Source organism: Phyllobates terribilis, unplaced genomic scaffold (genome assembly GCF_046119375.1).
Source record: "Phyllobates terribilis strain yellow unplaced genomic scaffold, ASM4611937v1 Scaffold_2__4_contigs__length_985480577, whole genome shotgun sequence".
In the NCBI taxonomy this organism is placed as follows: domain Eukaryota; kingdom Metazoa; phylum Chordata; class Amphibia; order Anura; family Dendrobatidae; genus Phyllobates; species Phyllobates terribilis.
The window spans coordinates 363,162,536-363,186,359 of NW_027362762.1; the positions used below are offsets into that span (position 1 = coordinate 363,162,536).

Here is a 23,824-nt window from a genome sequence, read left to right on the forward strand (position 1 = left end):
GCATGTAATGAAAAGTTATATAACTTTCTAGTTTAGTTTTTAAAGAAGCACTCTCACTAAGTTTTTTTATTCATTAAATGTGTATATGCGTATAGTATGTAGTGTTAATGTATTAATATGCTCATCTAACGCTGCTCTCTCCAGTGTCCAGCACCGTTCTGCTCTTCTGGAATTCCGACTAGCCGTCTCTGTATGTGAGCCGGAAGTCTCCTTTATAATTAAAGCCTATGGAGCCTTGTTCTGTCGCTCCATAGACTTATATTGTATAAGTCACTTTCCGGTCGCACAGAGCGCAGTGTGACCCGGACAGTCTGTAGATCGGTGACATCACTGAGAAGCAGAGAAGAAAGGTGCTGGACACCTGAGAGAGCAGCGATAGGTCACTATATTAATACAGTCACACTATAGTACCTGCATATACACACACATTTAATGACAAAAAAAAATTAGTGAAGTGTTTTCTATAAAGACCTATGAAAACTATTTGATGGCTTTATTCCCATATGGGAGCTGATATACCGAGTTCTATAAAGACATCAAATTATAAATGGTTTTGTGTGCGCTTAGGTCAATGTTGTTGTAGCATTTTCTATTTTATCTATGTTATTTCAGTCTCAGATATCCATCTTCATTTTTCTCAAAATGTTCTTTAATGTTGCATATCTAAATGTACTGCTCCCTCTGATTACCCCCTCCCAAAAAAATCACATAGCTAATACAGAAAGCAAGTAATTTTATATAAAAGACAGAATGTGCTGCTGAGGACAAAAGCTTCTTTATGATCCCTCAGTATGCCATTTCTACAATACAAGTATGGAAACAGGCGTATGTAACAATATGCATTAAATATGGCTCTATTGGGCTTTTTGCATAGAGTAAAATGTCCAATTTGTTATAGGAAGTCTTGATATCCCATCTAGAATTATGTACCATTAACTGGTAGATGTGGTAGGACAGCCCAGATGCCACTTTATTTATTTGCCTATTTTACTTAAAAGGAATCTATCACCAGAAAATTACCTATTGTTTAAATCAAATTTATGTGCTAAATGCATTTTTAAAAAAAACGTTTTGACAATGTTGGTTTTTATCAATCTGTATTAAAAATAAAAAATAGAAATCTTGAAATTTACCCACTGGCCACATGGGCTTTTTTAGACTCTAACTTCCTGTTGTTTCAGGATACAACACATGTACATTAACCACAATGAACAGACCTTGACCCTATATTTTGTGTTGAGGCATCTCATGAGGCTATGCAAAGGGTCACTGTGACATCTCCAATTGTGGTTGGTGGATACTGAGTTTTCAGCTGTGTATAAGGGTCATTGCTATTCTGCTTCTCATAATATGGAGCATAGCTGAAAACTTCCTGAAATGACAGGAAGTAGGAGTCTAAAAAAGCCCTAGTGGCCAGTGTAAAGATTGCAAGATTGCTAATTTTTAATAAAGATTGTATTATGGAAAAAAAAGTTGCCAAACAGATTGTTAAAATACATGTACCATAACACTAAAACCTGAAATTCGTATTTCAGTAAATGCCTTATTTTTTCATGAAAGAACAATTCTGGGCCTTTTTTCTGTGATCAATACATAATGTCAGTCCACTGTTATTCCTCCTAGAAATGTATGAATAAATAACGACTGTAACCACCAGTTGGGGGTCTGTCTACACTCTGAGACTATTCAATCAGTGCTGCCAATATAATGCTGTGTAGGAACACATCTCTTTGATAGGGGTCTGCTAATGAACGGTATTTATACATGTTCAGGAGCAATAGCAGATGCACAGCACAGCGTAGATTTCTTAGGGTATGTTCACACTTGGCGTTTTTTTCAGGGTTTTTTTATGCAAATTTTCAGCTGTGTTTTACAGTACTAGCAAAGTCTATGAGATTTCAGAAATCTCATGCACAGAGCTTGTTTTTTTTGTCTTCAGTATTTTGTGCTTTGCATGTTTTTTTGCACAATATATCATGTCACTTTCAGCATTTTTTCAGCATTTTTCACCCATTGAAAGCAATGGGTGGTGCAAAAAATGCTGAAAAATGCAGGTATCAGATTTTGCTGCCTTTTTAGTGAAAAAAAGCAAGTACTGTGGTATGTGAAACACATTTATTTTGTGATTTTCCCATGTTAACATCTTCTCTTGGTCACCTGAGATGGCAAGTTGGGAATAGTACTGTTTAATTAAATCAGTGATGACTATAAAGTTAACATTGGCTGACCAAGGTGTGAAATTGAACAATGCCTGAGCAACTCAATGGCAGACCAATGTGTGAAAATTAACAGTGTCCTACAAACTCAATGCACTGTCAGTGTCTAGGTAAACTATTCCAGACCAATTCACCTCCCCCTGCTGTTGCATTTGTAATATGTATTTTTTCATGAACATATGTCTTGCATTGGTGACCTGTGTTCATGCTTCTGTGGTGGATGCAAAGCTGAACTTTGAGATCCCGAAAAAAGCACTAAAAACTGCCTCAAAAAAGCACCAAAGCCTATGTTTTTGATGTTGCTTTTTTTCCTGCGAAGAGAGCAGGTTTTGCTACAGAAAAAAAAACACACAAAAAACGCATGTGTGAACATACCCTTAGAGAAGATGCTCCAGAAAGCAACTATTACTAAAACTGACATGTCAATGAAGGTTTAAGTTCTTCTTTAACCTAATGGACCTGTTTGTGAAGTTGTATGCTTTTGTTATTGGATTAGGCCAAACAGATTGACATAATCAGTGTAGGAACTATTTGCTTTTATAAGTGTAATTAATAAAAAAAATATCTATTGTTGTCCGTTGTTGTGAATCTTAGGACATGGCCCAACTATCAGTATTTGGTCAGTATCCGGTCAGTATTTTTTTCTCAGGAGTGGGAGCCAAATCCAGCAGTGGGTGATAAATGCAGAATTGGTGACTTGTTTCTATCATACCTTTTCTCTGATTGTTCCTCACCTGGTTTTGGCTCCCAATCCTGAGAAAAAATACTGACCGAATACTGACCAAAGACTGATAGTGGGGCCGTGACCTTACAAAAATACTTTTACTTATCTTTAGCAAATCTTAATGTTCTTTATTGTGTGTAAGCAGTGCAAAGTGCATTGCCTTCAGGTACATTGATCAGTTTCTTTTTTGTAGGAAAGCTTGTGAATGATGTAAAAATCTTTCATCTTTGTCTGTAAGATCAGGTTCTCTGTATTTGTTTTTTTTATATTTTCTCTGTCTCTATAAATACTGTACATCTTATTGTTTTTTGGTCTTTCTTTTTTCTCTAGGTATAAAATCAGCAGCGTACAAAGTTTGGTTTTCGGTGAAAATTAACAGTGTGTCGGCATCACCAGAAAGAACAATTGATGTAACTTGCCCTGTTTTAGTAAGTATGAATGCAATACTCAATTCGAATATGGAAAGTGACACAACAATTAATTAATGACAGAAAATAACGCTGGCTTGATTTTACCTGTATTGGCTTATTAATGTCAAATAGCCGGGGGGTTCTCTCTCTTAGAACTCACTTTTTATGACAAAGCAGAGAGCCTCACATATAGAACAGTTATAACTTGATCCAGACCCTCCATGGATACAGTTACCGACAGTCCAAGTTTTGACACATAAATGGTCGGAAGAGGTTCAACCCATTTTGTAGCAAATGTAAAAGCCAATCATTTCCTACAATGGTATAAGGGGCAATTTGTCAAAATACGCATTAGTTTTATTGCATAAAAAGAACCACTTTTCAGTGCATGTCTTTTTTTTGCAATAAGCTGTGACTTTTTACTATTTTATGCCACTTTCCAATGTGGTTGTGAACGTGGGCAGCTAGACACATAGGTCTAAGCCAAATTTATAGGTGAGGAGAAAGGAGTGAACCGTTATTGGATACCGCTAATTGACTGTTGTAGTCACCAGATTATTGCAGCCAATCATAGACCTCAGAAGTCAAATGACTGAAGAACAGGATGTCACTTGATTTGATTGAATCTGGTAAGATTTGAATTTGCCAAATCACATGGATTTTACTCAGAATTGCATAATAAACATAGGATGTAAACCAGAGAATAAATAATCACCTGTCTCACCACCCTGGCAGCCCGCCAACCAGTCTTCTGCACCTCCTCCCTTTCTCATTCTCTTGTTGCACGCACTCTCTTTGGAATCATCACTCCAGACCATAACTTCCAGTTGGACTACGCCTCTGGCATCCCTGGGTGACAAGACCTCAAGCAGGGATGTCAAAGGCCCAGTCCAGCTGGAAGTTGTGGCCTGGAGTAAGTGAATCAAAACCGTCCCAGAAGAAACTGTGACCTTGTTGTCCAGAGCAGCCAATCACAGTGTCACGGGTATGTCAGATGTAACAGACAGTCACTCTGCAGCTGGCTGCAGAAGGTCACTGCGTTTGGCATTGCAGACGCCTTCTTAATCCTTCTGATTTTGGACCTAGCGGCAGCCTGATTGAAACACCCTGGTCTGGGTGTTTTTAAACTCTGTATGCTTCAGGGAGTCACCTGTGATATTGTCATTTTTCCTTGTGAAGGCTTGGAGTTATAGCAGTCGGATAGCTTCCTCTCTTGTGCCCTTGAAGGACATTTGGTGTTATCTCTCTGGTGTCTGCTAAAGCTAAGTTTTTCCCCCTTTGTTTGTCTCCCTTGTTGTCTTTAGTTTATAGTGGGGACTGACCAGTGCTCACCCACCTCCCTATCCAGGGCCTAGCTCTAGGGTTATACAGGGCTTAGGTTTCTTGCTCTTTGATTGGTGTGGAACCAATATAGGGATGGTAAAGTAGGCTGGGTGTTATTAGATCTGCCTTTCCACCCCCCCTTTCCCTAGTGTCTGGGCTTCCTTCCCCTCATCCCTTCATGTTGCCCTTAGTCTTTCCCACACCGTGCGTGACACACAGTCCAGATTTCATTGTCTAAATTTCCCTTAATAGATCCAACTTGGGCCTAATTGGTTGCTGTGAACACTGAGACCACTTTTTCCCTGAGACAGTTGATACATGAGGCGTTTTACATCTCCTGCTTGTATTGACCTACATAGAGTATATGGTTTATGCTGTCACACTTTACTTTCCATGTCTTCTTTTTTCCTTTGCTACTGACCTTGCTTAACTTTGTGTATTTTTTATAATATCACTTCAAATTTCCCAGCGGGTTTAATGTTATTGCTTGTATTTTTTTTTTCTTATCATACTTTTTCGCTTGGCGTCTAAATAACCGAGAACATTGACTTCTCCTTGCAGGTGATTATTTCCTCCTAACACCTATCATATCTCATATATTAGAGTATGGCATTTTGTTCTACATTTATTTCTGGTCACATTTGCATATGTAACTGAAGTTGTATTTCATTGTGAACTTACAGAGCTGGATTTAAATGTGACATATTACATTATAATTAGGAAGGTGAGAGCTGTAGATTTACAGCATTGATCACATTTTCTTGTTAGTCTCTTACTGCTTTATTTAACAGTTAAGTCTAATTAAAAGTACCGCAAAGGCTAATACTGATCTGTTTCAGGCATTAGAATGGATAAGACTACTTGACATTCACTGTCAGCAAACCTTCTAGAAGACAAGTTTCATATTTTGTGCGGCGCAGCAAGTTACAAAAAGTAGATTTAAATCACAACATATAATGTAATGTGAATATCAGCATCAACACATCTTTAATAAAATGTCTCGCTTTCTTGCTATATGCAATCTTTTCTACATCTACAAAGGTCTAGGTACTCCAGATAAGCAAAGGATTATTTACTCGTACTGCAGCTTCAGAATCTTTTCTTACTTTATTACAATTTGTTTTGTTATTTTGGATGCTGGTAATATAATGATTGATGTTCTGAAAGGAAGGTAAATGTGACAAGAAGACATGATTACTCTTACAAACCCTTTAAGTGAGCTGCTATATTACATAGGAGGGTCTTATTTGAAGGAGAATTGACATTTGGTAAAAAATAATTGGAGATTAATCTAGAATAAGTTGAGTTAAGTGTTTTATTGGTTATTTTCCCTATATGATTTATATTTGCATGATAACATGGGTCAGTTGCCATTTTTCTCCACAGAAAGGGTTTATTCAGATGTCTGTTGTCCAAATCCGTGTTTTTAACATATACAATTTATATCCATTATAACCCAAGGGGTTATTCAGATGTCTGTGTTTTTTAGTTCGATTTTGATCCGAGTCATGGATCAAACTGGCCAATGCAGTTCTAAGGGTCCATGAAAAATATCGGAAAAGCATTCATATGTCATCTGTGTGAAATTTGTATACTTTTCAATTATCATGTTTATTTGATAGGGGAAGCTGGAGAAAACTTCTTGTACACCAAAAAAATGGTGAAGCTCTAATGGTAGACACTGACCCACTGCCCAAACACCAATGAAATCTGATCAAAACAGTGATGAAAATCTGATCCAAAACACTGATGAAAACCTGTCCGTTTTTGTTCACGAACGAGAAAAATAATTGACATTTGAATGAGCCCTAAGTGGCATTCTCTTCTCGTAATATTGGGAGTATTTGTTATTTGATTTAGGCTTGAACTATTCTGAGATAGTATTACCAAATGATGTCATCAGAGACAGGATGGAAGGTCATATCACACATTCTGTAGTAATCCAGTTATGTCATCAAAGACATTCTGGAAGTTGCCATCTCACCTTCTGTTGTAAATCTTTGTTATCTCAAGCAATGTGGAATTGCCTCAGACCACAGAGAAATGACCTGCTGTGAAATTGTTTCTGATGTCATGTTCGCATCATGTTTTTGGCTTTGTTTAAAGTTTACCCTGGGAAAAGCTCCTTAAGTCTACATTAAATTGAATTAAATTCAGAATAAAAGGGTATGTGCACATCATTTTTTGAGGAGGTTTTAGAGCAGAAACTGGATGGAAATTGAGCTTAAATTTTCCAAATCCTTCTCAAAAACTTGGAGAATTTGCTCACTTTGTCTTCATCAAAATCGTATTCAAAAGCACTTGGAAAACTCTTCCACTTAATTTCCTTGGTAAATCCACTTTGCTGCTCATATGAGAAGTTTCTGGTCCTTTGTTTCCTGAAGAGGTTTTGAAAACTCTTGGGGGGAATAAAAATGCATGCCACTTATTTGAACTCCTAAAAACTCTTGCAACAGCTTCAGGAAATCCTTCAGGAAAAGAAAAATGTCTCCAAAACCTTTCCAAAAAGGAGAGTTTCCTTAACCAGTTTCTGCTTGAAAACTTGTGGTTTTGGAACTCCTGAGAAACACAGTGTGAGCATACAATGACACTCACTTATGTGAGACATAGGCAATAATGGATTTATATGGCGAACATTTCATGGATTTTTTGTGATATGTCTGATAAGTGGATGCCATAATAGTCAATGGGAGATAAATGCCATGCAGGTATTTTTTGCAGTAAATTGATATATCTCAGCCAGACAGAAACCGAAAGGATTTTCTTTTAGCCTCCATCTGATTAATGGAGTTTATAGACACCTTTAGCATGTACAGTACAGACCAAAGGTTTGGACATACCTTCTCATTTAAAGATTTTTCTGTATTTTCATGACTATGAAAATTGTACATTCACACTGAAGGCATCAAAACTATGAATTAACACATGTGGAATTATATACTTAACAAAAAAGTGTGAAACAACTGAAAATATGTCTTATATTCTAGGTTCTTCAAAGTAGCCACCTTTTGCTTTGATGACTGCTTTGCACACTCTTGGCATTCTCTTGATGAGCTTCAAGAGGTAGTCACCGGAAGTGGTTTTCACTTCACAGGTGTGCCCTGTCAGGTTTAATAAGTGGAATTTCTTGCCTTATAAATGGGGTTGGGACCATCAGTGGTGTTGTGCAGAAGTCTGGTGGATACACAGCTGATAGTCCTACTGAATAGACTGTTAGAATTTGTATTATGGCAAGAAAAAAGCAGCTAAGTAAAGAAAAACGAGTGGCCATCATTACTTTAAGAAATTAAGATCAGCCAGTGCGAAAAATTGGGAAAACTTTGAAAGTGTCCCCAAGTGCAGTTGCAAAAACCATCAAGCGCTACAAAGAAACTGGCTCACATGAGGATCGCCCCAGGAAAGGAAGACCAAGAGTCACCTCTGCTTCCGAGGATAAGTTTATCCGAGTCACTAGCCTCAGAAATCTCAAGTTAACAGAAGCTCAGATTAAAGACCAGGTCAATGCCGCAAAGTTCTAGCAGCAGACACATCTCTTCAACTACTGTTAAGAGGAGACTTTGTGCAGCAGGCCTTCATGGTAAAATAGCTGCTAGGAAACCACTGCTAAGGACAGGCAACAAGCAGAAGAGACTTGTTTGGGCTAAAGAACACAAGGAATGGACATTAGACCAGTGGAAATCTGTGCTTTGGTCTGATGAGTCCAAATTTGAGATCTTTGGTTCCAACCACCTTGTCTTTGTGCGACGCAGAAAAGGTGAACGTATGGACTCTACATACGTTGGGAGCTTTTTCAGCATACATGCTACATGTAAACCAAAAACCTAATGTGAACAGGCTGTAATACAGTGGCAATCATAAGATGCACTTTACTGGCATTATCAAAGTACCCTTCACATCCATTGGAGTTGACTGGTGGTATCATATTAATAGTTATACAGTAATGTTCATGTAAGGTTCATGCTTTAATTTAACATCTCAAATGAGTGGAAGAGAGAAAGTTAACTCTATGGAAAAAATATGTCCTTGAATCTTTTACAGTCTTAAACATCTACTATAGATAACATCTAATATCTTATATTCCCTTTTAATGTCATTTGGTTAAAAATAATGAATAAGTGACACTAGCAGCTGAATGTGAGTGCGGGTTAATTGGTTTCCCAAACCATCATATAATGCATTCAAAAATCTGCATAATAAACTGGCAAAAATCCTATTGAAGACTAGAGATGAGCGGTGTTCGACTAGAACTGTTCGCCAATCTCAAATTCGAGCTGTTTTGGGCGGTGTTCGAGTTGTTCGACGAACCCGAACGATTTGCAAAAAATTCGGCTGTTCGAGGTTATGTTCGATAACTGTTCGTGCACCAAAAGCGTGTCCTGCATGTCTGGTGCTATTTAGAGCACCAATCATGCAGGGATTGTCTGCCACTCACTGTAATGCCACAGCCATGGTGGTTGTGGCATTACAGTGATTGCCCAAATCGATGGGAACAGTGCCAACAGTGAAACATGAAAAGCCGGCAATTCAGCAGCTGCGTACACAGGTACCCGACAATTTAGAACCGAAAGAATAGAGCTTCACACATAGATTAGATAGATATAAACATGTCAGCCACATATATACGAAGTACAGTGAAAGTGCTGCTTACTGTACTTGTCATTTAGCGTAAAGGATTTATCAAAAAAAATAATAGTGTTTTCATGCACCGTCTCTTTAAAAAAGCCGGCCGGCAATTCAGCAGCGGTACCCGACAATTTAGAATAGAAGGAATAGAGAATCACACATAGATTAGATAGATAGAAACATGTCAGTCACATATATATGAAGTACAGTGACAGTGTTGATTACTGTACTTGTCATTTAGTGTAAAGGATTTATCAAAAAAAATAATAGTGTTTTCATGCACCGTCTCTTTAAGAAAGCCGGCCGGCAATTCAGCATCTGTACCCGACAATTTATAACAGACAGAATAGAGCTTCACACATAGATTAGATAGATAGAAACATGTCAGTCACATATATATGAAGTACAGTGATAGTGTTGGTTACTGTACTTGTCATTTAGTATTAAAATAAAGGATTTATTATTAAAAAAATTGGCGTGGGGTTCCCCTTAATTTTAGGCTCTAGCGGAGGTTAAGCAGACGGCTGGGGCAGATGTTTGAAGCCTGGGAAGGGGGTAATACCCACGGAGCTTCCCAGGCTACTAATATCAGCCCCCAGCTGAATACATAGCCTTTACTAGCTATTAAAATGGGGGACCCCCCAAAAAAATGACGTGGGGTCCCCCCTAATTTAATAGCTAGCAAAGGCTAGGCAGACAGCTGGGGGCTGATATTAATAGCCCAGGAAGGGAGCCATGAATATTGGCCCCCTCCCAGGCTAGAAACACCAGCCGTCAGCCGCCCCAGAAATGGCGCATTCATAGGATGCGCCAATTCTGGCACTTAGCCTCGCTCTTCCACGCTGCCCTGGTGCGGTGGCAGGGGGTAATAGGGTTGGGGTTGATGTCAGCTTATAATGCCAGCTGACATCAAGCCCAGGTTAGTAATGGAGAGGCGTCTATAAGACACCCCCATTACTAACCCCATAGTCAAAGTTAAAAAAAACACAAACACCCAGAATAAAGTCCTTTAATTGAAATAAAGACACAATTCTTTATTGTTCTAAATTAAACCATACTTACCGTCACGCCCATTCCAGCTGAAGCCAACGATCTCCTGTAATAAAAATAAAATAATAAACCAACCTCATCCTTACCTTTCCATGGTTCCCACGACAGCTTCAGCTCTGCTACATCGAGATGACAGGCTGGACCGCAGCAGAACGCCGCCATCTAGCCTGTCATCCCGCAGACACTGAGAAGAGCAGGCTTGCTTGCGCTCCACATTGTCTCTCTGTGACGGCATAAAGATGAGCCGAGGTCATGTCCAATGAACTCGGCTCACCTCATGCACGTCACTTACAGCGTGGGAGAATTCTCACGCTGAAGCGCTGAGTGCAGGAGAATTTTCCCACGCTGTCAGTGAGGTGCATGAGGTGAGCTGAGTTCATTGGACATGAGCTCACCTCATGCACGTCACTGACAGCGTGGGAGAATTCTCCTGCACTCAGCACTTCAGCGTGAGAATTTTCCCACGCTGTCAGTGACGTGCATTAGGTGAGCCGAGTTCATTGAACATGACCTCGGCTCATCTGGATGCCGTCACAGCGAGACACTGAGGAGCGCAAGCATGCCTGCTCTTCTCAGTGTCTGCGGCATGACAGGCTGGATGGCAGCGTTCTGCTGCGGTCCAGCCTGTCATCTCGATGTAGCAGAGCTGAAGCTGTCGTGGGAACCATGGAAAGGTAAGGATGAGGTTGGTTTATTATTTTTCTTTTATTGCAGGAGATCGTTGGCTTCAGCTGGAATGGGCGTGATGGTAAGTATAGTTTAATTTAGAACAATAAAGATTTGTGTGTTTATTTCAATTAAAGGACTTTATTCTGGGTGTTGTGTTTTTTTTAAATACTTTACTAGAAATTCATGGCGGTCATGTCTAATACTGGCGTGACCCCATGAATTTTGGGCTTGGGGCCAGCTGATAATACCAAGCTGGCCCTAACCCCTTTATTACCCAGTGAGCCACCGCACCAGGGCCCTGGATGAGTTGGGTACAGCGCCAGAAGATGGCGCTTCTATGAACGCGCCATTTTCCAGGGTGGCTGCGGACTGCAATTTGCAGCGGGGGGGGCCCAGAAAGCTTGGGCCTCCCTGCGCTGCAGATTCCAGCCCCCAGCTGCCTAGTTGTACCTGGCTGGACACAAAAATAGGGCCCTATTAGCCCTATTACCCCCTGCTACCGCTACAGGGCAGTGTGGAAGAGCGAGGCTAAGTGCCAGAATTGACGCATCCTATGAATGCGCCATTTCTGGGGCGGCTGACGGCTGGTGTTTCTAGCCTGGGAGGGGGCCAATATTCATGGCTCCCTTCCTGGGCTATTAATATCAACCCCCAGCTGTCTGCCTAGCCTTTGCTAGCTATTAAATTAGGGGGGACCCCACGTCATTTTTTTGGGGGGGTCCCCCATTTTAATAGCTAGTAAAGGCTATGTATTCAGCTGGGGGCTGATATTAGTAGCCTGGGAAGCTCCGTGGGTATTACCCCCTTCCCAGGCTTCAAACATCTGCCCCAGCTGTCTGCTTAACCTCCGCTAGAGCCTAAAATTAAGGGGAACCCCACGCCAATTTTTTTTAATAATAAATCCTTTATTTTAATACTAAATGACAAGTACAGTAACCAACACTATCACTGTACTTCTTATATATGTGACTGACATGTTTCTATCTATCTAATCTATGTGTGATGCTCTATTCTGTCTGTTATAAATTGTCGGGTACAGATGCTGAAATGCCGGCCGGCTTTTTTAAAGAGACAGTGCATGAAAACACTATTATATTTTTTAATAAATCCTTTACACTAAATGACAAGTACAGTAAGCAACACTGTCACTTTTTTAAAGAAAGCGTCTTCTGAGCAGTTTGTCAGCTTTTGGACACCTTTGAAGGTGTTTTCTATGTGTTTCTATGTGTTTTTGTTTGCCTGCCATTGGTTTTAACGGTGTTCGACGGTGTTCTAAGGTGTTCGACGAACAGTTCGACGAACAGTTCCTCGAACATCCCGGTGTTCGATGAACCGAACCGAACCCGAACACTACGGGGGTGGCTCAACACTATTGAAGACCTATTATTTTTTCTTTAAACTTACACATTCAAAGATAATGACTAATCTTGAGAGAGCATGCTCGACACTGCTCGGTACACGCCAGAGCATCTCGCTACTCGGGATGTTCGGCGAGCACTGAGCATTTCCGGGTTACTCGGGCGAGAGCTCGGGTCTCCGCCCTGCACGTTTGGTGCTCTTTACAGAGCCAATGAACATGCAGGGATTGCCAGCCAGTCACTGTAATGCCGCAGCCATGTTGTTTGTGGGCATTACAGTGATTGGCTGGCCGCACAGCGTCACCTCGAGTATTTAAAACCGGGTGCCGCCATCTTGGACACAGTCGCCCGGGATCAGACAGACAGTGTAGGGAGAGCGCTGCTGAGTTAGGGAAAGATATATAGTGCGAAATAGTTAGTGTAGGGTCATTAAAGGCTGCCAAATCAAACAAACAGTCCTTCTCAGGACTAATATCCATCCCAGATATCAGGCAGGCAGGATGTATAGGAGACGCAGTGGTTATACCAACAAACAGTGCATTACAGTCCTGTGTGCTCCTGCTGGTCAAATTACTAGACTTATTCCCCGGTCTCAGGGGCCAGGAAAAATCTTTTTTTTTTCATCTAAATCCTGTATTTATTTTTTTCCTCAGTCAGACTGTACAAATACGCGTCTTATTAACCTTTTGGTATTCCCCCCCCCCCAAAAAAAAAAAATTGAGTGTGTCTGTGACTGTTCAGACACCAATATATCTGTTTAAAATATTCTGGTGTAGGGGCATTGATATTGTCTTTTTATTCCACTGCGACCTCCACCACTCTTCCAAGGGGCATTGATATTGGCTTCTTATTCCACTGTGACCTCCACGTCTCTTCCAAGGGGCATTAAAACCTTCTTGTTAAGCTTCTGCGACCTCCACCACTCTTCCAAGGGGCATTGATATTGTCTTTTTATTCCACTGCGACCTCCTCGTCTCTTCCAAGGGGCATTAAAACCGTCTTGCTAAGCTACTGCGACCTCCACTACTCTTCCAAGGGGTATTGATATTGTCTTTTTATTCCACTGTGACCTCCACGTCTCTTCCAAGGGGCATTAAAACCGTCTTGTTAAGCTACTGCGACCTCCACCACTCTTCCAAGGGGCATTGATATTGTCTTTTTATTCCACTGCGACCTCCTCGTCTCTTCCAAGGGGCATTAAAACCGTCTTGCTAAGCTACTGCGACCTCCACTACTCTTCCAAGGGGTATTGATATTGTCTTTTTATTCCACTGTGACCTCCACGTCTCTTCCAAGGGGCATTAAAACCGTCTTGTTAAGCTACTGCGACCTCCACCACTCTTCCAAGGGGCATTGATATTGTCTTTTTATTCCACTGCGACCTCCACCACTCTTCCAAGGGGCATTAAAACTTTCTTGTTAAGCTACTGTGACCTCCCTGTCTCTTCCAAGGGGCATTAAAACCGTCTTCTTAAACCACTCTGAACTCCACAGCTCTTCCAACGGGCATTGCATTTCCTCCTAATTTTAGTCAGCTTTTGCTTTTCAATGCATAGGCGAACACTAAGGGAGACCCACTCCCCAATAATGGGTAGAAGGTTTTTAGTATGCTGTAATCCACATCTGTTTCAAGGGGCATTGCAGTTCCTCATAATTTTTGGAAAGCCTTCCATTCACTGCTTAGGCCAACAGTGTACTGAAGACCCAGTTGCTATAAATGGAAAAAACGGTTTAGTTAAGGCCCTCTGACCTCCATGTCACTTCCAAGGGGCATTGGAGTGCCTCGAAATTTTTGGTAGGCATTGCACTCACTGCATGCCCTATAACTGTGTAGCCGAACCACTCCTTTTGTTACAGAAACATATCCTACAAGACATGTGTGGTTGACTGGCCTGATATTGATGTGAATGGTCCCTGTTCCTCCTGCTCTTTCTCCTTTGCCACCACCTCATCCATCATTCATCACCTGAAGCTTTGTTTTAACGGGAGTCATAGAACTGGGATAGTAGCAGGAAAACATCCAGCAATCCTCGGAGGATGTAGGATATGCGCCAAAACGCTGACCACCTCAGGCCTAGCCGCTACTACATACATGCGCTTGCATTCCAAGGAACAGAAAGCTAAGGAGATGGATGGCATCATGATCATGAATAATCTACTCGTTGTGTAGGAGGCCGACCACTGCTGCTGTCTACCTTCTGAACTTTGTGTTGAAGCCTGATTGACCCAGGACCCGCAATCCTCTATGTCTGGAGGACGTGTTGCATCCCAGTGTCCAACTGTTTCCCGGCTTCCACAATATTAACCCAGTGTGAAGGCGTCAGTGAGATGGACCATCCCTGGCCACATTCACTGGTCCATTTGTTTGTGGTTAGGCTGTCCTTCAAATAGGGGCAGCTGGGGACCGTTTATGGACACCCGGCCGCCCCCTGGCTGCTGGGGACCAAGCGTGGACACCCGGTCGCCGGGCGGCTGGAGACTGAGTATGGATACCAAGCCGCCGACGCAGCCATGTCGTGGTGGCCAGATTCCGCCTCCACATGCCTAAAGGGCCCAATTTCAAGTGCAAGCAAGCTAGCAGTATGGTATTGCAGCCTGGGGGTGGATGGGTGGCAGGCTGCACACTTACGCTTGCATTCCAAGAAAACAAAGCAGATGCTAACTTCTATCATCATCATCATGCTCCTCACCTTGGCACTCTCAACTCCCCTGATGGAGAAGCCAGGGCCCACCGGAGGAGTCTGGTTGTCTGGTGGGCTCGTCCAATGCTGCCCTAAAGCAGGCCAGGCTAAGAAAAAAGTGGGGAAGGTTACCGGGACAAATAGGGGCGGCTGCGGACCGAGTATGGACACCCGGCTACCCCCTGGCGGCTGGGGACCGAGTGTGGCCATCCGACCGCGGGGCGGCTGGGGACCGTTTATGGACACCCGGCCGCCCCCCCCGGCAGCTGGTGCCAAGCGTGGACACCCGGCCGCCGGGCGGCTGGGGACTGAGTATGGATACCAGGCTGCAGATGCAGCCATGACGTGGTGGCCAGATTCCGCCTCCACATGCCTAAAAGGCCAAATTTCAAGTGCAAGCAAGCTAGCAGTATGGTATTGCCGCCTGGGGGTGGGTGGGTGGCAGGCTGCACACTTACGCTTGCATTTCAAGAAAGCAAAGCAGATGCTAACTTCTATCATCATCATCATGCTCCTCACCTTGGCACTCTCAACTCCCCTGATGGAGAAACCAGGGCCCATCGGAGGAATCTGGTTGTCTGGTGGGCTTGGCCAATGCTGCCCTAAAGCAGGCCAGGCTAAGAAAAGTGTGGGGAAGGTTACTGGGACAAATAAGGGTGGCTGGGGACCGAGTATGGACACCCGGCCGCCCCCTGGCGGCTGGGGACCGAGTGTGGACATCTGGCCGTGGGGCGGCTGGGGACCGAGTATGGACACCCGGCCGCCCCATGGCAGCTGGGGACCAAGCGTGGAACACCCAGCCGCCGGGCGGCTGGGGACTGAGTATGGATACCAGGCTGCCGACGCAGCCATGACGTGGTGGCCAGATTCCGCCTCCACATGCCTAAAAGGCCCAATTTCAAGTGCAAGCAAGCAAGCAGTATGGTATTGCAGCCTGGGGGTGGGTGGGTGGCAGGCTGCATACTTGCGCTTGCATTGCAAGGAATGGGGAGGTACAATTGAACACTGCCCTGGGACAAGGACTTGAATGGGGATAGTTGCAAGTCTGTATCTTCTGATGCGGCAAGGATCACTTCTGATGGGCACACTTTTAGGCAGTGACCTGGGTGTCAGAGATGCTTCCAGGGGTCTTCCCCATGCTGTTCCCATGTCTTTTCAGCACTGTATGCATGTGTCACACAGCACATGGCCAGATAAGGTTGTAAAATGTTAAAATGACGTTTCCCGGTGAATGCATTTGTCACAGTTGAAAGCAATACAAAAATGCAAAAACGAATAAAAAATGCTACTTGTAAACATAGCCCAAGGTGTGGAGGAGTAATTTTGTTTTTTGGTTATTTATTTTACCTTATACAAGTCTTTACCCTGGAAAGGATGTTCCTTAACAGGAAAGCAGTTTCAGTTTCGTTCTTGAACGTTTTATTGTGAGCCCATAAAAGTGGCTTAATACCTCTGACCACGTTGTTGACAGCAGTGACCTGGGGGTCAGAAATGCTTCCTGGGGTGATCCCCATGCTGTCCCCATGTCATTTGAGCACTGTCACTATCATTTTGGGCACTTTTTAGGCTTTCTACAGACTGCCGGGGGTGCCGCTGCAAAAATGCTCAGGGTCTCCCATAGACTAACATTGGGCTCGTTGCGCGGGTCAAGCAACCGAGTATCATGGTGAGCTCGGCCCGAGCTTCGAGCACCCGAGCATTTTAGTGCTCGCTCAACACTAATAATGACATAAACAGAACTAGTTTCGATTCACGAATATTCCATCACGGCAATATCAACACTTGCTAGATTTATACACTGTGTGCAGAATTATTAGGCAAGTTGTATTTTAGAGGATTATTTTTATTGTTGATCAATAACTATGTTCTCAATCAACCCAAAAGACTCATAAATATCCAAGCTTAATATTTTTGGAAGTTGGAGTGTTTTTTTTTTAGATTTGGCTATCTTAGGAGGATATCTGTTTGTGCAGGTAACTATTACTGTGCAGAATTATTAGGCAACTTAATGAAAACCAAATATAATCCCATCTCACTTGTTTATTTTCACCAGGTAAACCAATATCAGTGCACAAAATTTAGAAATAAACATTTCTGACATGCAAAAACAAAAACCACAAAAATTAGTGATTAATATAGCCACCTTTCTTTATGATGACACTCAACAGCCTTCCATCCATAGATTCTGTCAGTTGCTTGATCTGTTTTCGATCAACATTGTGTGCAGCAGCCACCACAGCCTCCCAGACACTGTTCCGAGAGGTGTACTGTTTCCCCCCCCTGTAGATCTCACATTTTATGATGGACCACAGGTTCTCTATGGGGTTCAGATCAGGTGAACAAGTGGGCCATGTCATAATTTTTTCTTCTTTTAGACCTTTACTGGCCAGCCACACTGTGGAGTAGTTGGATGCATGTGATGGGGCATTGTCCTGCATGAAAATCATGTTTTTCTTGAACAATACCGACTTCTTCCTGTACCACTGCTTGAAGAAGTTGTCTTCCAGAAACTGGCAGTAGCTCTGGGAGTTGACCTTCACTCCATCCTCAACCTGAAAAGGTCCAACAAGTTCATCTTTGATGATACCAGCCCATACCAGTACCCCACCTCCACCTTGCTTGCGTCTGAGTCAGAGTGGAGCTCTCTGCCCTTTATTGATCCAGCCTCTGGCTATCCATCTGGCCCATCAAGAGTCACTCTCATTTCATCAGTCCATAAAACCTTTGAAATATCAGTCTTAAGATATTTCTTGGCCCATTCTTGACGTTTTATCTTATGTTTCTTGTTCAAAGGTGGTCGTTTTTCAGCCAATGGCATCTTGGCAGCTTCACGCTTAATTTTCCTCAATTCATGGGCAGTTATTTTGCGCCTTTTTTGGCCAACACGCTTCTTGCGACCCTGTTGGCTATTTTCCATGAAACGCTTGATTGTTCGGTGATCACGCTTCAAAAGCTTGGAAATTTCAAGGCTGCTGCATCTCTCTGCAAGACATCTCACAATTTTGGACTTTTCAGAGCCCGTCAAATCTCTCTTCTGACCCATTTTGCCAAAGGAAAGGAAGTTGCCTAATAATTAAGCACACCTTATATAGGGTGTTGATGTCATTAGTCAACACCCCTCCTCATTACAGAGATGCACTTCACAAGATTTACTTAATTGGTAGTTGGCTCTCAAGCCTATGCAGCTTGGAGTAGGACAACATGTATAAAAAGTATCATGTGATCAAAATACGCATTTGCCTAATAATTCTGCATGCGGTGTACACAGTTTTCCTCAGGGAAAGCATTTTTGTTTTATATCCCAATCTTTTATATAGAATTCTGTTAAATTTACATTTGTATACTAAAGAAATCTGTACAGCGGTCTACTGGGTGATACTAAAACAGTAGCTTCCTGCAGTTTTAAATTACTCCAGAATTTCTCAATGAAATGATTGCCATACAAATTTAGTTTTATGAATACATAACATTTTTCATTTATTCATGTAATTTTTTTTAATGTGATTATATATAGCAAATTATGAATCGCCATAAGGTGGTGAATAAAGACCAGCACTGTTTTATTTCACCATGTACAAAGTATTGAGAGTACAATTTGTAGTACAGAATACCCTAGTCATAATGATTGTATATGTGTATTGCTTTATGATTTAATGTGTTTATATTACATGTCTTTTTTTAAATTTTTCACATTGTACCCACGTGATTTACAGCTTTCATGAATCTTTTCACATTTTTATTTTTTGATTACTTTTATTTTTACCCAGTGATTGTGTTTCTGTGGGCTTTAGGGATATTTTCTCTTTTAATTGATGTCATTGTAAATATAATGTCAGCAATATTCTCATTATCCTGAAATAATGTAACAATTACTCTTCAAAGACACTGCATCTTCACTTGACTAAGCTCACCAGTTCACACTACAGTAGGCAGGGAAGCAACAATGTGTTGTTCCAGCTGTGCTGAAAACATGAGGGATGATGTACATGAAAACAAACCAGAATGGTGTGTGGGTTTTAATACACTTGCTCTTCATTTAGATGATTGATATCAATTTAATGAAGTATATTAAAGCTGTTAAGAGCATAATTTTTCATGTAGGATCTCTCCATAAGAGCTACATTCCCTTTAGCTATGGTTTGTAATACTATAATAAGTCTTGTGCTACAGAGGTGCAAGATATTGCAGGTTTCTAACCTTCATCAGAAGATTCTCTTTGAAATGTGTAAATACTTATAAAACTATTTTGGAATATTTAAATCAAATCTGTTGCACTATAAAATACTACAGAATGAACGTTACACACCACTTTGAGCTAAAAAAATCTCTCTTTGTGTGATCTTTATATCTTTAAATCATTTTTATCTCAGATAGGTCTGTTGTTCGTGCTGCCATTCAACGAAAATATCTACAATTCATTACTCAGGTTTATTAGAGAAAAGAGGATCCCATAGCAGAAAGTAAAGTGTACACCTCTCTATTTGCAACTTAAAATTACCATAATGGATATGGTAGTCATGCTCAGCCATGTCCTTCCTTACTTTTTCTGCTAACAGAGTACTTTTAAGTTTTATACTATCAGTATGGAAAAAGATTACAAGCAACCTAAGCTGTAATTGTCCTATCTTTGTAAAATGATTTTCTGGGCTGAAATTCAAAATCAGCAGTCACTGTAAGTGACCAAAGACTACTGAATAGTTAGTGTGCAATGTGCACACTGTCATGATTGTTCTATATTCCCCATGTGTTCGGCCACTCATGTAACTGCATGTTTGTCATTTGCATTCTTTTTGTCATGTGCTCTTCTCTCAGTGTTCTATTTATTCCAATCCTAAAAGCCCCTTTAAGTTTCTGAGGTTGTCTCTAGATGTACTTAGTTTTATTTCCATGTGATGTTAAAAGGAGCTACCCAGCGTGAAACAAAATATATTTTAAAGGGCTTATCCCACAAACAAGTACATTTTAGTTAATAGATCTTGGAATGATAATAAGTTGCAAAACTGGATGTGTTAAAAAAGATTTTCTTGTGCTGAGCCAATCTTATAAATGTCCTCATGCTATGTACTGTGTAATGGCTGTGTACGACCATGCAAAGCTGCTCCAGTTTAAGATCGGCACATACCACAGCTCCTTTTCATGGGGGACAGCATAAGTCACTTATAATAAGAACGCATACAGATGAAACTGTGCATGTTTCTGCCTCATCAACAGTTCTGTGAGCTCTTCATAAACCAAGTCAGTGACATATAAACTCAGCATCTGCTGGAGCTCCTGCCTCACTGACTTGGTTTATGATGAGCTCAGAGGGCTGGAGACATGGCAGAAACATGCACTCATATGATGAAACAAGGAAATGTGTTACCTCAGGCAGGGAAATGTGTAACCTCAGAAAGCTGCAGCTGTGAGCCCCTACTGTTTCATCTGTATGCTCTGTTATTATAAGTGACTTATGCTTCTACCCCTGACCAGGAGCTGTGGTTTGTGCCGGCCATGATTGTGCAGCAGCTCTGCATGGTAAGACACAGCCATTACACAGTACGCAGCAGGGATACATTTACAAGATTATCTCAGCATTTTTTTAACATATTTATTTGTGGGACAACCCCTTTAATGTGTTAAAAAATAGCAATTCATACACTAATACTAACATACTTAAATTAACAAAGGTGCCATTATATCTGTTTCTGTTCCTTAATTTTGACAGCCCCAGATTTGGTTTGGGTTCAACTTAGAAGAGCATTTCTTATGTGATCACATGAGCAGTGTTGTATGTATGTAATAGGGGCTGTTTTCTGGCTTATTTTCAAAACTAAGCCAGCACACTTCTTGTTCTTTGCATTGGCCATGACAGAAAAGGTGATTGGCTTAACTGTTGTAATGAGCTAGTCAGTCATCCCCCTTCACAGACATCATTAGTCACATGCAAAAACAGGAAGCTCTTTCTTATGATGAACCCGAGCCAAGAGTGGAGCTTCTGGGAACTGGGACTGATGCTGACATCTATTGGTCAGCTCACCTTTGGTAATTAAAATATATTAGTAAAATTGTATTTAGTAACTTTATGGCTTTAGTTTTGCTTGCTGTTTAATCAATCTTAGTCAATTTTCTAATCCAACATATGTTTCTTTGCTTTGGTAGCCTAGAATGGATTTTCATCACTATTTATCAGTACTGATCATTATCAGTCTAAATCAATTTGCCCTGGTGGCACCTTTTGAATCAACAAGTCTAGATCTGTCACTCATTCCCCGTTTGCATGTCCAAAATATTACTGAATCCTTAGTGCCTCATGTGCCATTTCACTTTGTTTATCAAGACACTTTATATTTTCCTCTTCCCTTTCACATTGTCAGTTGTTTGGACATAGAGTTAATTCATATATATGGGACTCCTTTACCAGCAGTCCCTAAGGCTTTTAATCATGGCTGTGCAACTAGGCAAAATGATGGTATAGAAAGATCAGGCACACCCATGAGGTATATAAAAAGAATAGTTATTAAAAGCATGGCACATGTCTATACATCATGCTTTGTCCCTAAAGGATAGTGTCACTTTTAGGCAAACGAATATGTTTTCTAGATTGTAAACTTTCACAAGTCCAAAGGCTTTTATCATCTCTGCCAGCATTTAACTCTATTGATATGGATGTGGAGTTCTAGCAGATGCTAATTGAATCAGAAATGGTGTAAATATTGTATGAATGTGAGGAGGATTGCAAGATGTTCTTCTGCTGCTGAGTAAGACACAAAACTATAGTTTCCAAGTATTTGAAATTAGAAGACGATTTGGTGATCAATTTTAGCTTATGAAACTCATCATAAAATATCAAATGTGGTCAAGATGGCAGTTAAAGGCTATTAATTTCTTGAATTATATTTGACATGGTTAGAAAATATTGTAAACTGAATTTTGGTTATATTTTTTTCATTGAACAAGTGACTATGTTGTCAAATGTGATCAAGCAGTTTATTTCTATGTAAAGTTGCACATATACTTTAGATCAGTGTTTCCCAAACTCCAGTCCTCATGGCCCCCACAGGTCATGTTTTCAGGATCTCCTTAGTATTGCACAGGTGAGAGAATTCCTGATGCATTGATAGTAATTCCATCACCTATGCAATACTAAGGAGATCCTGAAAACATGACCTGTGGGGGCCATGAGGACTGGAGTTTGGGAAACACTGCTTTAGATAGATGTCATCAGGATGCTCATCTGCCATACAACTCTCTCTCCCAACCTTCCTGTACACATGAACACTCAGCTCGACCAAATATTTATGATGCCTCTATGAAGACAGTAGAGTAAGCCGCTTCGAGATACTGGCTCATTTAGCTGGAGCACAAAAGGATCAGGCGCTTAAATTCGAATTGCCCCATCCTGTTCTCCCTGGACATCATCTGACAGGGGAGAGTCAGGAGACCAAATATGCATTGGAAATCAGCATGCTTGGATGCCTTTAATATGTCAGTGGGACTTTAGTGTCATTTCAGTTTAGGATTGCTCTTTGGCAACAGAAAGCCAGAAGAATTTTGACTGTAAAACATAAAAATGTTGTTTGAACGCAAAGTTTTCCCTTAATTGTTATTTCATAAAGAAACAAATTATAGGTATTACCTTGCTGATTGCTGATGTTCTGAACACTGGGGCCTCTAGCCAGCCTGAGATTGGTGCTCTGGGTCCCTTAGAATGGGGCTTCACAGAGCTCATCTTGATTGGAAGGGAGGAATGAGCCACTGCTCCATTAATTGTCAATGTGACTGCTGCAATTAGCCGAATACAGCGCTCGGCATTCTCCATTAGTAACATGGACAATAAAAGGAAGGGAGGTCAAGTAAGGACACCTCCACTCCATTGAAGATGAGGATGCAGAGTACCCATTCTTGGGCTTCCAGAACTATGACTTCAGGATCATTGGAGGCCTCAGCAGTTGGACCCATGATGATCAGCCAATTATCTCTTATCCCATGTTCAGGGAGTAACTAAGGTATTTTGAGAATGTCCCACCAACATTTTCTAGGCACAGAGAACAGTCCTATATATATATGCTGATATAAATGTGCACTAATATAATAGAAGTTAAACATAAGACTTCAATTATTTTATTTTTAAATTATAAAAGTAAATTACAGTAATGAGCTGGTACAAATTAATACAATGTTTAGGATCAGTGATGGAAAGGAATCTGTAAGGTGCTTAATTTGTTTTCTTTCCAGTTCAGTTCCACGAGAAAGGCTGCATTTGTTAGTGTCAGATAACATATTTTTAGAGGTTTCAGAATATTATACCCTTTTTCATGCCTCAGAGATACCAATTATCTCAGAATAAGATTAGATTAACTGTTTTCTTGTTTTGTTTTAAAGCATTCTTGAATTGAAAATTCATATACAGAATATCCAGTAAAAATGTGAAAAATATTTCCTAATAGAGATTACTAAAACAAGTCTTCCATTAAGATATGTATTACATTGGAGATTGTTTATATCATATAAAAAATGTACTCATGATTCTGAACCAAAATTCATAAAATATAACAATACTTTATGAAATACAAATAAAATAGACAAGATACATTTTATTTGTATTTAATAAAGTATTGTTATATTTTATGAATTTTGGTTCATGAGCACATTTTTCTATATGATATGAGTGTATCTTGTACTGAACTATTTACCATTTCCATGGTGGTTTTAAGTACCCAAGTAGTAGAATTGTAGATATATGGTAAATGTTTTTTCGGGGTATTATAAACCATTGACACAACTTCTCTTA

General features: G+C 40.9%; 1 protein-coding gene across 2 annotated transcripts in view; it reads left to right on the forward strand.

Moving 5' to 3' along the window:
• Window positions 1–23,824, forward strand: part of CFAP47 (cilia and flagella associated protein 47) — a 1,117,227-nt gene that overhangs the window by 619,952 nt on the left and 473,451 nt on the right. For both annotated transcript variants that reach the window (XM_073664712.1, XM_073664711.1), the window contains exon 52: window positions 3,271–3,368. In XM_073664712.1, the coding sequence (XP_073520813.1) occupies window positions 3,271–3,368 (98 nt within the window). The remainder of the gene's footprint in view (window positions 1–3,270; window positions 3,369–23,824) is intronic.